Below are 16409 nucleotides of genomic sequence, written 5' to 3' on the forward strand. Positions count from 1 at the left end.
TCTGGGACTTCCCCTATAGAAACTGGTCCGTGATCTTTGGGCTATATAACAGATTCGGTCCCTATCAGAGCTACCAAAGTTAAATATCCAGCCATGACGGAAAAAAACCAAAACCAAAACCAAAACAAAACACCTGGTCATCTTTGCATTCAGCTGAGATGCATCTTTGCATTCAGATGAGAATATCTCATCACCCCAACTTCAGGTGAGTCCACCCATTGAAGATCGGAGTCTTAGAGAAGGAAGGTGTCGTAGGTGGCATTAGGAAAGCAGCCACCTACTTCCTGTTTTTCTCTAGGTTCCTAAGGTGCATTGCTAAATATCCTAGGCAGGCCTAGAACTATTGTAGCCCAGATGGTTCTTGAACTAACAATTTTTTTGCTTTAGCATCCCAAGATTTCAGCCACACACCACCAAACCTGACTGACACATTGGTTTTCAAAGCTCCACTGATCCCAGGTGGACCCATAAACTCTAGACATCAATAATTACTTCTAGGCCCTAAACAATGCTACCAGCACAGGAAACTCTTGTCTTTAAAGATGAGTCACTATTTTATATATATAGTTTTGAAATATGAATATAAATATTAGGATATACTTTTATTCATATATCCATGAATGTATATTCATATATAGATAATGGACCACATATATATGGTTTTACAAGTGTCTCATTTGAAATGAAAATTTTCTCATAAATATATCATAAATGAGACGAGTTTACCAGTCTGATTTGAACCAGTTAATTATGAAGTTGTAAACTATTCTTCCAATTTGATCCTTTCTTTGATGAATGAAAGACACTAATTTATCTTATATGTAAGAGGAAAGTCAGTAACAAAGGTATGTGGTACCTTCAGGTATTGTGTTTAGCCTTGATTGCACAGGTCCTGGGTAAGTACTGGATGTCCTTTTCTTTTCTTATCTCATTCCTTCTCTTCCTGGTCTATGTTGCATTTGCAGGCCAGGTAGCATATACTTACTGCAGGGTCCACCCACATCCTAGAACTGAGGCTGGCTACTAGAAGGGTTTTGCTACCTGAAGGTCTAAAGCACTTATTGAGATACACAAAAACTGAGGTTATGTGTCACATGGAAATCCTGTTGGTTGCACACAGTGAAAAACTCAGGTTTAGGGTTCTAACAAATTGTGTTGATGCCACTTAGTTCTCCATTTTCCAATGGAGAGAAGAAAAACATTGCAAAACCTTCAGAGGTTTAATCATTAGGAGAAGGATGTCCATATAAAGTAATATTAAGAAGAAGAAAGTCATATGTGATACATAGCGTTGCTGAAATCAGTGTTCCTATTTGTAAGACCTTTTCCAAGTCTTCTGAATGGCACAGATTTATGTGACATCGTCTGACAAGTATATGGCCAAGATCACAAGAAAGACTGTCAGGGTTGTAAGTAGAAATCTGATTTCTTGGGCTCAGAAGTTAAGAGTACTTGTTGCTCTTGCAGAACCCAGGTTCAGTTCCCAGCACCCACATCGTGGCTCACAGCCATCCAGAGCTCCAGCTCTTGGGAATACCATGGCCTCTTCTTAACTCCTTGGGTACCAGGTATACAGTATATAGGCATAAATGATCCAGACATGATATTCAGCATTGTTGTATTATCTTTTTAACAGTAAATGGATATTCTTGCCAGTTCATCAACAGAATGGTTGTAATCACAGGCCAGTGGCTGCTGTTTCTTGTACCTATATTAGATAATTAATCAGTTCTAGTAGCAATTTACACACATGTAAAGAGCAGCAAAACATCCAAGTCACATGAAAAAATTATCCCTGGCAGAAGTGAATCAAGGTATGAAGTTCTGCCATCTTACTTCAACTCTCATGCTTCAAGTGACTCTTCTTTTGCTCTCTTCTGCAGTCTACATGGTGCTATATACTTTCCCCACCCAAACACTTTGAAGACACATTTAGAAGACCAGCCAGCGGGTAATGGTGTTTTCCACCTTAGAAAGTGTCCCATGGCTTCTGACACTGATAGAATGTGAAAGCCAGGGACCTGGTCACCACCTAGGCTTGCCAGATGGGTAGGAAAAACATGATGCAGAAGCCTGGGTGACACACACCAGATGATGAAGACAGTTCAATTGTTCCATGTAGATATCAAAATACCATAATGGAGGATTGAATAGTATTTTCTGATCTCTAAAGGTTGTGGATTTATCTTCAAAGCCTGATGAAAAACATTTATCTTCTTTCTTTTCTGTTAAACAACAAACAAGCAAGCAAGCAAAGTTCTCAAGGGATAAGCTCACTTCTGAAGTGTTCTGTCTACAGAGTAGTCAACTAGTTTTATCCTGTACATTTTTTACTTTGTTTATTATTTATATATGTTACATAGTATGTATGCATGTTTTGGGGGCACAAAAATATCTGAACATATATATGTATAGATATATATAGATAAGTAATTTATATGTACATATATTAATGTAGTAAGGGCCTCCACATTAATGTTTGAATTTTCCCATGGGGTAGTAGTAACTTTGCCTTCTGTGTTCTATGACATATTAGCTCAGAAGCTATGGAATGCTTCAAGAAAGAAATGAACAACCACCTCTCTGTGAATGAGTGGAAGAAATTTGATTTTTGGAATTAGGGAAAAGAGATGGAAGTGAACACCAGTATCATTCCTAGACGGTAGTTGCAGGCTGGAAGAGGGGAACAGTGAACTGGCATTCATGTATCTCTGTGTGGACATCTTGTGTGTTGTGCGGGTGTGTTTGTTTTTGAAAACCACTCAGTGCTCACTGTTCAAAAGCAACTATTGTATATTTCTCAAATTATTTTATAATTGAGATATTATACATCACTCATGAAGCAATTACAAAGAGAAGTAAAAGTGGACTTTCTGGAGCATTTAATTTTTTAAAACTCAGATGCAAAAGAAGGTGCTTTGACAGGACGAATGCAGGGTCTTTCAGCAGTCAGTGAAGATGACTGACTCTAGATCCGACCCCACAGAACTTCAAAGAAGAGAAGTCCATCAGAGCCGACACACAATGCACACGATGGCGGCATCACCGTTCTCTCTTTGTCCATGGAGAAGTTAGCAGTGCCCTTCACGAAGAAACTGAATTTTTCCATTACTTCTCCTGAGGGAAGCCATAAGTAACAAGACTGAACAGAAGCGTAAACATTCAAAAATTGAAAGGAAATATGTCTCTTATAGCTAAGAACAAGGCTGTGAAATAGAACTACTTTCCATAAGAGGGAGGATCTGAGTCCACAACATTATGGTATCACCACAGAGCACAAGTTCTTTGCTTCAGTCATGATTCTAACCCATCTACTTTGATCCCAGAGGCAGGAAGATCACCCAAGGTGTTGGAAGAACAAAGAAGACTCCATAAAGGGAGTTGAGATGGCCCAGCTCCCAACTTTTAGTGGTCAGTGGGGCAGTGATGGAGCAGGATACTGCACTACTGAGGAAGCCCTCCACCATGTCTCCCTCTCAGGGTCTCATATCCTGAGCATGCCAAGCCTCGTGGTCCAGGGCTGTATATAGACCTGTGTTGAAGAATCTTTCCTTCTGTGAAATGAAGCTTTCCAAGCATAAATGTATATGTAGACATGTTCTCTGGGCCCAGGCCTAACTTTTTACTCTAACAAAGATGAAAACACAGGGCATGAAATAAGTGTCTCGATGCCAGTAGCTTAAAAAGCAATGATAAAAAGTGAATTTGGTGTAGGATAGCAAGTGCTAACTTGCATTTTACATTTTTAAAAAGTGACATCTGCCTAGTGACTATTCTTCTAAACACTGTGTAACCCAAACAAAACATCTAAACTAAATGTGTCCATGGGATTTTGATCCAAAAATAACAGCCTGTATCCTTCATTTTAGGGAGAAGGAAACCCAATCCTTTACACTGCCTTTTCTCCTGAAGACTCCTGATACCTACTTAGAGCCTATAGGACTGAAGGCCAGATTCATTAAAGTTGTTTAGGATTTTAGAAATCATGCAGGATAGTGGATTTCTGCTATTTACTGACCTCTCTTAAAATAGGAAGTTGTATGCAGCCCCCTTCTTAACATATGTAAAGCTTGGGCTTGGGGGCCACCCTAAATGGCCACTTTATAGGGACAAATATGAGTTTGAAAACTCAGGAGCTTCCAAGTGTCACAATAACCGGAGATTTGCAGGTAGGATGGGGGCAGTTCAGGTTGTCAGAATTGCTGGCCAATTTTTGTTCCCACCCTCTGTTCTGCATGGCAATAAGTAGACTGTAGAGTTAAGAGAGGCCCTGGGAAGGGGAACGATTTGAGTACAGAAACTTGTTCCAAACACACTTAAAAACTTGATACTCACAAGATCTCTGTACACAACTTGCATTTATTCCCATAGGTGATGTAGTCAGAGCCACAGACTGGCGTGTTTTCAATGGGACAAGGGATGGCCACCACTGGGTACTTCTTGTAAATGTCACAGTCCACCTAGTCAGACATAAGAGGATGTCCTGATTTTTTTTTTCAAGTGTAACTATCTCAGGTCAACTAGACAGACTACAAGAGCTAAACAAAGTCTCTGTCATCTCAGGTGTTCAGATGCTGTTGAAATTGCTTTTATACATAGTGGCGTTACCATCCTAAGAAATGCTGGTGGTGCCAGTGCCCTTCCTACTTTTTAATGCCACACTTGGTGAGCAACTGCTCAGCACTTCTGTGCCAGACAACCAACTTCAGCGTTCCATGAATTCCCATTATTTAGTGCTTAGGACAGTTGGCTGGGCGAAGTTCTGCTCTACTGCCTGTTTACACATGGGGAAACCTTTCCTTCTCCTCTCTCTGCTTCCTCTCTTGCTTTCCTTACACATATAGCATGGGCTATGTATTGACCCTTCATGAATATTTGTTGACTAAGTGACAACCAGTAGAAACTGAAATTAAAATCTTGTTCAACATACTTACCGTTGCTAATGGGTGGCTGATAACTTCTGAAAGACAAGTACAATGGGAGCATTAAACACAAAGCAGAACCCAGGATTTCACTAATCAGTGCAGCTTTCTCCTTCAGTTAATGACTTTTCATTTCTCCTGGCAATGAATCCCAGCAGAGGCCCCAACATTATTCCCAATCATGCCTGTTTACTTAGGAACCTGAATGGCCAATGGGTAAGCCCTTGAATTAGGAAGGCAAATTTATTTATTCTTTCTAGAGCTTATGGTGTATTTGATAAAGTCAACTGTCACTGAAGCTTTATCACAGATACACTTTCTCTCCTAATCAACATAAGAATTATAAAGGGCTACATGTGGTGTGCACACCATTCATCAAAGCACATTTGAGACAAAAGCAAGCAGATCTCTGTGAGTTCAAGGACAGCCTTGTCAAGTTCCATACATAGCAAGTTCCAGGCCAGCTAGGACTACATAGTTAAGGCCTGTGTCAAACAAACAAACAGAAAAGTAAACCCATGTCTTCAATGTGTCACAAATTTATTTTAACTACACATCCTTTCACAATTTAAAAGCTGAATCATTAATTTGAGAACGTTAGAGACATGTTTTATTTAGATTCTACTATATGGATCCATGAGGACACTTCTGCATCTCTGCACTGAGGAACAGCCATCTCCTGACACAGCTGCAAGCATCCTCATGCAATAGAATATTACAGAGAAATCAGGACCCGTTTTGTCCATGGGAGCCTTCCTTGCAAGGGAAGGCACTAAATCCTAGTCCCTCAAAGTGCAGCCAGAACCATGATCCTTCTTCCCAAGCAGATAAGTTTCTCTCACTTTAAACCTCTTGATCAGATATTTATGCCAGCAGCTTAGATCCTAGGAGAAACTGTTTGGAAAAAAAGACTATAAATCTTCCGAACTGTATGTGACACTGTGTAACCCAACTCACCCGAGCTGGTGCAGAAATAAGTTACTGTGAAGAGCAGCAGGAGACCCGCAATGAGCTTCATTGTGGAGAGGCCTGTGATGCCGAGGCTGGTGGACTGAGATTGGCTTGAATGGGCCATGCACTAGGAGAGAGCTCATGCTTATATGGTGAGCCTTGGTGTCTCCTCCTTCCCTGTGAGCTCATCCAAAGTCAGTGTTGGAGCTGAGAGGCTTGCAAAGCATGTCACACCCAGTGACGCTGCAGCACTTGCCAGGTAATTACTGTGTCCCTTCTCAGTGACAGGTAGGTGATCTGAGGGGAGTAGCATTTTTCTGTCTATTGCATAATTGAAGACTGTTACTTACACTAAGCTTTCCACAGAGGAGATTAGGCATGGCTTTCTTGCCTTAGATATGAAACAGAGTATCACATGCTTAGTTTATTTTACTCAAATGGACTATTTTAAACACAGGTAAGTAGCCATGGTATACCTACATTTATTTTAGGCCCCTAGGAAAATAACATTTTATTTTCAAATCAATGAACCTATTAAGCATGCTGGGGGCTTGCAAAGTATTGCAAAGATTTAGCAGTTATGAGGTTTGGAGAAAAGTGTTGGCATTCCTAGCCACGTAGTCTTGAATAAGTCATTGGTGAAGCGGTGAGCCTGTACCAGCCAGGAAAGCGTGGCCATTGACAGTGACCTGTAATTTTGAGATTTCCATAACTTAACACTTGCACTTCTATGAGTAGGTGGTCAGGTGATGTGGCAGCATAGCTATTACTCTGATTTACAAATGGACAAAGCAGTCACTATTTAGAATAGCATTGCCCAGTGAGGTGAAGAAACATTGCAGAGGGTGTCCCTTTCCAGCTATGAAAGAAATGCTCCATCCCAGAAGAGATGTCCTGTTATTTTCCTTCTCTGGCACATGGCTATTGTGGTCTCACGGTCTTTTCCAGTCATAGAGAATATGGAGTGGATAAGGTCCTTCTTACCTTGTCACCTGAAGATCAACATGAGAATGATTACAAGTAGTTGACAAACAGCAAAGTGACCACCTCGGAACCTGAGGGTCACCCCTGTCCAATGGGGACATATTAGTCACAACAGAGGTACCATTGACATAAAAGCCTGTTCTAAAGCTGGGTGCCTTAGAATACATTGCTGTCGTTGTTAATATTCACAGAGCAGACAAGAGTCAGTACTTGGGTTGTCCAGTACTGCCTTGTCCAGGCACAATTATCCAGGTGCCTGCTAGTCTACAAAGCTCAAGGATGTGTGTGAAAACCCAGAACGCAGTAGGATACAAAGCTCATAGTTTAGTAAGCTTAAGTTTGTGTGCTCTGAAACATACTATATACAAATGATATTAAACTAATTGTAAATGACATTGCACCACCTTAAAATTTAGACTTTTACATATTTTGGAGGAAGGCAATATAATTTTGTTAAAAGCATTCCTGTATACCTATTAAATGAACATTTGCTTTTATAAGGCATTCATTATTTTACAGACTGCTGTAAAGTTTATATTCATTATTTATGTAATAAAAAATAAAAAATTCACTCTGTAAGTTATTGACAGCATTAATCTCTGACTTTGATAAAAATGAACTTGAAATCAAAGAGCAATCGTCTAGAAAAGAAAATATATGGTACTGAACCAAACTATTTTTGAAAGAAAATAAATAAATAAAAAGATGCATGTATAATACTGTTTTAGTCAAGCACATTGTTAATGAATTATTTCCTATTTTCAATGAAATGGTTATGTACCACCTTAATTCCATTATAGTTAAATTTCTCCAACTAACTTTAGGCATATTTTCCTAACATGATTGATCAATTGAGTGAAGAAAGTTGTGTAAAAGGAAGTAAAAATAATTTGCACAATTTAAAAAAAAAAGCATTCCTGTTATATACTGTGGGTCTCATTTGAATTGTTCATTGAAGGCCATCAAATATTTTGGTTACCTTTAAAGAACATTAGTCTTTTATCTTTAAAACATAACTAATGTTTGCCCCATGGGATATTTTAGACTGTTAAGTAAAACACACACACACACACACACACACACACACACACACACACACACACACATGTACACGCACACACACACAGGAGGGTTGTATGTCATGACAATTTTTGTATAGAAATAACAGAATATAATTATACAGACACCCAAGCTATAATATATATGCACATGTAATCTGTATATGTGTATATATACATGTGGAAATATATAAAAGTACATATATATTATAGTTCTAGGATCATCTGAGGGATACAGCATGAGACTAAAACACAGTGATTTACAATACCATTAGGAGCCATAGTAAACCCAAGGTATATAAAGCTGTACCTGAAATAATAGAGTAATATATTGCTTTATAGTAAACTTTCTTTTCATGTAAGCAGAAGGAGTAGTAAAATAATCAGAAGTATAATATAAATACACTAGTTATTAATTACGCATTCTATCAGGTATCATGTACATATATAATTGTATGCAATGTGCTTTTATATGACTAGGAGTGCAGTCTAGCTGAATATATTTCATCATTACAGTCTCACCACTGTGAAATACAACTAATATGTACCCCATGGGGTTAAAATCAACTAGGTATTTGAGATATTTTCAATTTCACTATATTCTTCTTGAACTACCATCCTATGTACACCATGTTGTTAACTAAAACACCAATATCTAAAATATGACAGTATATGATTTGTGTGTGTATGGTATGTGTGTGTGTGTGTGTGTGTGTGTGTGTGTGTGTGTGTTTGTGTGTGCATATATGTGTATGGGTGCACAAGTGCCCAGAGCTCTATCAAGTTCTAGGTTCATAATAAGATATTGTGGAATGCACTTTTCATGACAATACTTTAAAGAACGCCATTTATTGCCTTAATTTTACCAGTTTGTAACTTGAAGACATATAATTTTCCTAAGATCAGGATTTTAATTACTGGAGGATAGTATGCAGAATTGAGTCACAGGCAAAAGTTCAACTATGTAAGTCTGCTATGAAAGATTATGGATGATGAATATCAACATAAAGCCCTCACGTTTCAAAGCAAGCTTGTTTTTTGTTTTGTTTTTGTTGTTGCAGTTTGAAAGCACTTTTTTTTTTAGTCAAAAAAAAAAAAAAAAAAAAAAGGACTGAGAGTGGGGGTGATTGGGATGGTGTGGAACTACAGATTTACTGAGTGTTCTTTTGGACATCTGAACATCAGGGGAGAGAGAAATGGTAGAAACTTTGGCTTCATTCAGCAGTCTTGTACATACTGAGTGTCTCAAAGCCAAGGGCAAATCCAAGACATGCAGTGGCTAACTAGAACCCTACAAAGGGAAGAAGTAAGGTGAAGGCATAGAAGAGGCCATCCCCTCTGCCACAGAAGACAGGTGATTAGGTAAGTAGGTGAGCGAGGAGACTGCTATTTTGAAAGATGATGAAATTGACCCCATCGTATTCTGCTTTTGACAACAGAAGACTTGAGTCATGCTATAGTTTCAAGAGCTCTGGCACCAACATTGATGGAAGTATGTCAGATCATTTGAAATGGACATAAAAACTGATGGCCATTAACCACAGCTCCACCTTGTTGAACATTTCTCTCAAAGTCCGTATGATGCTGAGTGGAAATTGAAGGACAGTGATTTTATGAATGTTGACTGAGTATACCTGTGGCATCCAATAAGCATATCTCTGTGTTAGGGATCACCATGGTTTGAAAGAGAGCCCTGGGTTCTAAAAACCCCTACTAGACTCTGAAAGGTCAAATTTCAAACAAAAGATTGATTTCATAGGTGTGGAGAACGTAATTAATTGTTTATGTAGGCTATGACTAGGAGGTAAATGTCAGATTTAATTTCTCAAGGGTGGGGCTGAGTTCATGTTACTCTGGGTGTTTACAAAACCACAGCAGAGGAGGATGGGTGGAGAGTAAGTGTGGGGAGGAGTGAGGTCAAGAGCTCGGGTGTGGGGTTGGGTTGGTTTTGGAAACTACTTCTGTGGAGTAGGAGTTTTCTCCTGACCCATGAACCACATATCTGGGGAAACAGCTCTGGAGCAGGAAAGCAGCTCATTTCAGGCCCAGGCCAGTTTTTTCATTCCCCCTCTATGTTCCTTCAAAGGAGAAACCTTGAACTCTATAAGGCAACCACTATTTTGGGACCATGCAGTGGGAGAAAATGTATGATCAATGCATATAATTTTAAAAACCAAGACAAGAGTTTTGGAGTCTTGCATGTTTTTCCCAACTAGATTTGGGGTACCCCAAGAAAGAGCAGGATGGCTCCCTAAAGGGTTATGTTGGGGTAAGGATTGAATAAGATGATGCTGGGTCAGTTACTTGGAGGGACGTAAGGGGAATTACATCACACATGGGCTTAATCCAGGGACAGAACAATAGCTAGAGCAGTACACTGTAGTAAGAAACTAACATATTTTAAATAATTAGCATTACTGCACCTGTACTCCTCTGCATTTGAATTAGTTCATTTCAAACTTCCAACCAGATACTAATAATTACTTTGTTTTAGCTGAGATAAAAAAAAAAAAAAACCCAAACCAAAGACTTTAAAATGGTAGCAGTTTAAGCTAAAGAATGATACATTTTAAAGGGGTAGATTTGGAGCTCCACTGAACAGTGAGATAATAACAGCAAAACTGATAGAACCGAAGTACTCAGGAAGGAGAGCTGGTGTCATCAATGAGTGGCAGAAATGGGTTGGGCCAGCAAAGTGTGTGGCGAGCACCTGGAAGGAGGGAGGGTCTGAGCATCAATGGCTCCTGCCCTATTCTAGACCCCTATCTACGTAAAGAACTAAATAGCAAAGCAAAGTGTCTTTTATTTCTTTGAGCTTTCTGCTTCCTCTACCTCTACTGAGATTAACTTGAAAACTCCATCCTTGGGAACTTTAGCTATGGCTCAAGGATAAAGCAATTGCCTGTCACCCATAAAGTTCTGGGTCCCATGCCCAGCACTACACAGAAGCAAACCCCACTCCAGAAAACTAACATGTCAAGTGAAGGAGGCTAAGGAGTGAAGCGACCAGGGGGAGGCTGGTGCTCTGCAGTTTATTCTATTCCCTGTTCTTGTTGCTATCTCATCACTCGTCCACAGCCCCCAGAGCTCCTTCGGCTTGACACCCAGCAGGCATACCAGCTAAACTCATCTGGCACCTCTCCATCAGGACCCTGTTACTAAAGAATGACCTTCTGGTCCACATCAATAAATAGTTCCCAATCATGGGACAAGAGGATGGAAATGGGCTTTAGCAACAAATTTTCTTCTGATTCGTGTCATATATCTGGATATTGATTGACATGTACACAGCTGCCAGCAGCAATGGATAAAAATCACATCTGCTGTGCTCAGCTGAAAGAATGCTTAGGAACCTAAAGTCAACCACCATGAGATAGTTAGGGCTCCTGTAACAAAATACCCCCAAACTAAGGAGTATACACATCAGAAATCGCTTTGCTCACAGTTTTAGAGTTGCATCAAAGTGTCGGGTTGGCTGGTTTATGTTGAAACCTCTCTCCTTGGCTTCCAGAAGATGCACTTCATGCCAGCCTTTGCATGCCTTACTCTCTGAACACATACAATGCTCTATAAAGACACCAGTCCTACTAGGGTGAAGCCACACTGTTATGGCCCACTTAACCTTCGCTTCTCCTTTCTCAGATATGACTCCAGTCCCTCATTCTTCTAGTCCAACCTTCCGGAACTTCCAGAACATAATTATACCTTTATTTTTCTCCATTTCCCTCTATCTCTTGCCCACAGTAATTACATGTTTTAGCCAGATTGACCTCTTTTACTGAAAACACCAACAAATTAACTTTTTCCTGAGGTTGTTTTTGACTCACTCCATCAACAAACAGGTAATCTTGGAGACTGAAAGTGGGAGGAGTGTGACTCCTGAGTGCTTTGTTTTTTACCTCTGTACTGTGTATTCTCTTTAGCTTCTGAAGCTCCTTTCTATCGCTCTATGGGTGCCTTGGTCTACACGATCCTAAATTTTCCTTATGTGTGCATGCTTACGATAAAGTTTTATGAATTGAGCATAAAAGATAAATAACAATAACTAGCAATACAACAGAACAATTATGAAATACTATAATGAATATTATACAAGTTAGGGTATTGTGTTGCATCACACCCTAATACGTGATGGTGTGCCATGACAGGTAAAGAGGGGATAGCGTGAATGGTATAGATAACATGATGTTATACTACGTTGGTACCGAGCGGTTACTTGGACAGGAACAATGTGATATGCAACAATACATCTGAATGACTAATGGGATAATGACCTGTATAGTGTGGTTATGCTGGAGAAATGTAGGACTCATATCCTGGTTGAGTTGGAGCATAATTCCATAATTCCACTTAAAGTAATACAATCTACTTAGAGTAGCATGTAATTTAAAATATATGAAGAGTTTATTTTTAACCTGTATAACATTTCTATAGCATAGTTGACTGGGACACATGAAGCCTAGGAAAGGAAACCATAGAGAAAAAGACACCATAGACCTCTCCTCTACAAATAGAAATCCCAAACTTCCATGGGATTTTTCATACCCTTGCCTCCTGCTAGAGAATCATGTGGCCCTATGCCTATCCACTCCTTATCTCAGGGTAGAAATCCTAGACCAGTGATTTTCAACCTATGATGCTGCACATCAACCCACCCCTGACGTTGGGACCTCTTGCTGCAAACTGCTCACAGCTGACCATGTGTTCTCTTGCTCACTTGCATGCCTAACTTCTCTAGGTAGGGATCCTAGATGCCTGCTGCCAGCTTCACTCATCTCTGTCTCTGCTTAAGGATCACAGAGTCCATGCCTGCTCATGCCTCCTTTCCAGATGAAAAGCCCCCAAACCAACTGCCAACTCTATCACCCCAGCTGCCTGCCTGAGAATAGTGGGCTCTACCTTGTCACATGCTGATAACCCATTCTAACATCAACCCTGAGTTCCCTAAGATTGAATTCTAAGTCCCATTCATCCAGAGAAGTTGGGGAAATGAGATTTAAATACCTACTCAATAAAATAAGGACCAGATGTCCATACTAAGAAACACCACCAATGACTTAACTCCAGATGTCTCAGTCCCATAGCAAAAGCACAAACAGCATAAATAACCAAGAAATGTGTTTCCTCCAGAAGTCATTGCTCCCAGATAAAAGCAAATTGAATGATGTACACGAAAATTATTTTAAAATGGCAATAATGTATTTTTTAAGGAACTCAAAGGTGATATGAATAAATGCTGGCATGAAGATCATGAAAGTACAAATTAAAAATTGAATGAAAAAATGACAATTCGAAATGAGAAAATAAATTTAATAAAGAGAACGAGTGAAGAAAAGTCAAACTTAAAACTCAAAATAAAAGATTCAGAAAGTCAAAAAGTAAGCTCAAAGAAAAATCTCAGCAATAAGTCATCAATTCTTGAAGACAAGAAGAGCCAGATCACCTGATGAAATACAATGTTCAACATGGATGGAGAAGAAACTGAACTTAAATGCAGAGACAATATTTTCAACAAAATCACAGAACAAAACTTCCCTAAACACGGGAGAAAGATGCTTATCAAGATACAAGAGGCATACAGAACACCAAGTAGACAGGACCAGAAAAGACACACCCTAAGACATGATAGAATAGGCTATCTATTGCCTGCTCTTGGGACCCTTTTTCTCCTACTAGGATTCCTCACTAAGTCTTGGTATGAGTGTTCGTACCTAGTGTTAGTGCATATTTTTAGACTGTGCTTGGGTGATATCCCTGGGAGGCCTGCTATTTTCTGAAGGGAAATGAGAGGGGTAGTGGTCCTGTGGGAAAGAGAAGGAGGGGGAGCCTGGAAGGAATGGAGGTAGGGAAACTACTGCTGGGATGTAATACATAGGAGAAGAATAACAGCAAAAAGAAAATAGATTTGGGCCTAGTTCCCCAAACAGGTCAGCTCTTCGCTTTTGGCTTCTCAGATACAAGTTGTGGTAAACATATGGGTGTGTTTTGTTTAAGATAGAACTGGACGCACCTGATTATAGGGTGGTGCTGGTCATACTTGAGAGATGAGGGTAGGCCAGGCCAGGCCATATGATTCAGGGTAGGAGCTATGGATGACTCGATATCAGTTGAGTTGGAAAGCAAGTTCAACAGTGCGGGCAATTAATCAATCACCAGGCAATCACAGTTATGTAAGGAGGCCTGTCAGCTCAAAGGATAAGAGACAGTTTACTCTGGAGGTAAGTTTTAAAAACTGTGTCTTGGGAACATATTTAGGTACTACCAGATTCTTGTTCAAATGGTGATAACAATTTGATGAGCCTTTTATAGCAATATAACAAAGCAAGTCATGAGGGAAGGCACTTTTTAATTACACTGGTGGCAACACTGAGTATGTGGTTTAAAGAAAAGAAGAGAAATCTGGTTTATAGTCCTCATATGCTATGTGATGGCATTCTTAGGCTTTTGGTTGGTAGAAATGAAGGTTTTTGTCAGGTTAACGCATTCCAAAGGTTTTGAACCTGTTAGTTATAGGATACTAAGTCTGACACAGATGTGGGCAGGATGGCTACTAAAGTAGCGAAGGGTAGCCCAAGATGAGCTGTAACTAGGTCCTAGACCTGCAGTGCTCCAACTTCTCCATACTTACTGAAGTTTTAGAGAAAGACTCCAGCATGTTTACAGTCATGATTAGGAAGACAAATCATTCTTACTGGGGTCAGACGTCTATGTAATATGGACAGGGTGTTACTCCAACTTTCTTTTATCTTTCAAGGTTTGTTTTGTGTCCTATGTGGTCAATTTTGGAGAAACTTCTATGACCTACTGAGAAGAAAGCATAATTTATAGTGTTTGGGTGAAATGTTCTGTGAATATCTGTTAGGTCTGTTTGCTATGATGTTATTTAACTACAGGGTTTTTCTGTTTAGTTTTTTTCTAGGTGACTTGAAGTCATCCATTACAACTGTGTTAGGATCAGTATGTGATTTTTAGCTGTAGCAGTGTTTCTTTTATGAACTTATGTTTTTTTTGTGTCTGGTGCATACATCTTTAGAATTCCAATATCCTTTTGGTGATTGTTTTCCTTTAATGAGTATGCAGTATCTCTTCAAATTAATTTTAGTTTGACGTATATTTCGTCATATATTAAGATAGCCATTTCTGCTTGTTTCTTGCTTTCACTTGCTTGGAATACCTTTTCCATACTTTACTCTGAAGTGATGTCTATCTTTAATGGTGATGTGTGTTTCCTGGATTAAACAGAAAGATGAATCTTATTTTGTAATACAATTTCTTAGTTTGTAGGGGTGGTTATTAAAGCATTGAGATACATATATTAAGATTTATTAGTGAACAGTATTTTTTAGTTCCTGTTATCTTGTTGTGGTATGAGTCTTTTCCTCTTTTTGTTTTTATATTATTTATTTATTCTTCATCTTGGGTATAGTTAATCTTTTTGGAATAGAGTTTTATTTTAATACTTTCTATAAGAAGGATCAGTAGACAGATAAATAAATAAATATGTTTGTTTTTACTGTGGTATGTTTTTCATTCTCTGTCAATTGTGATTAAAAATTTTGGTGGCCATAGTAGTCTGGGCTGGCATCTGTGGTCCTTCAGAGTTTGTAGACCATTTGTCCACGTCTTTTTAGCTTTCAGAGTCTCCATTGAAAAAGTCAGGTGTTATTTGAATGGACATACCTTTATATGTGACTTGGCCTTTTTTCCCCTGAAGCTTTTAATATCTTTTCTTTCTTTTGTACACTTAGTGTTATGAGTATCATGTGTCACGGGGAATTTATTTTCTGGCTCTATTTGGTGTTCTGTATCCAGGTATACATTAACAGGTTTTTAGGAAAATGGCACACAAAACAAAGCTATATGTTTAAGTCCAAAATCCCTGGGATACTTTGGGTGTATGGTCAGTGTCTGGGCAGTAGAGATGAGTTGTGAAAAGAGATTGATTTGGACGTCAAGTATGTTAACATTGCATTTCTAGAAATTAACTAGAAGCATCCTTAGCCAGTCAAGAAAATGGCAAATCTTGGAGGAAAATGGGCACTCCCACTTTATACTAAGCCAACAACAAAGAGATCTTCTAGGCAAGACAAGAGTCAGTTAAGGAAAGGAGGTGCAAATGGTGTTTATTCGTTTGTTTTGGCAAGGTCTCGTATATTCCTGGATGGGATCAAATGCAGTGTATAGCTGAGATCATCTTGGATGTCTCATCTCCCTGCCCCTGCATCTTTGCTGTTAGGATTACAAGTGTGCACCACTACACATTGTTGGTGCAGTGCTGAAGATCTGATCCAGGGCCTTGTGCATTTTAGGCAGGCACTTCACAAACTTAGCTTTCTCAGACCGATGAGTAGCATTTTAAGACAGGGATTAAAAATATTGCTAAGCTTGTTTTATCACAGAACGATGGATCTTGGAAACATAGTACATACATTCGTGAAGGAAGAGTGCCGTAACAAAGTGACAAAGCAGAACAGGCATTAAATAATAACAGAAT

The 16409-nt window shown here is 39.2% G+C and overlaps 1 protein-coding gene across 1 annotated transcript; it reads right to left on the reverse strand.

The window, feature by feature from the left end:
* Positions 1-3003: 3003 nt before the first annotated feature.
* On the reverse strand, positions 3004-5940 carry Spink7 (serine peptidase inhibitor Kazal type 7). Its single transcript, XM_051163416.1, has 4 exons — positions 5880-5940; positions 4935-4960; positions 4336-4460; positions 3004-3117 (listed from the first exon to the last, which is right to left on the reverse strand). The coding sequence occupies exons 1-4, from the start codon at positions 5938-5940 to the stop codon at positions 3072-3074; spliced, it is 258 nt and encodes an 85-aa protein (XP_051019373.1). The 3' UTR covers positions 3004-3071.
* Between the last annotated feature and the right edge of the window lie 10469 nt (positions 5941-16409).

This window comes from Acomys russatus, chromosome 20 (genome assembly GCF_903995435.1).
Source record: "Acomys russatus chromosome 20, mAcoRus1.1, whole genome shotgun sequence".
Lineage (NCBI taxonomy): Eukaryota > Metazoa > Chordata > Mammalia > Rodentia > Muridae > Acomys > Acomys russatus.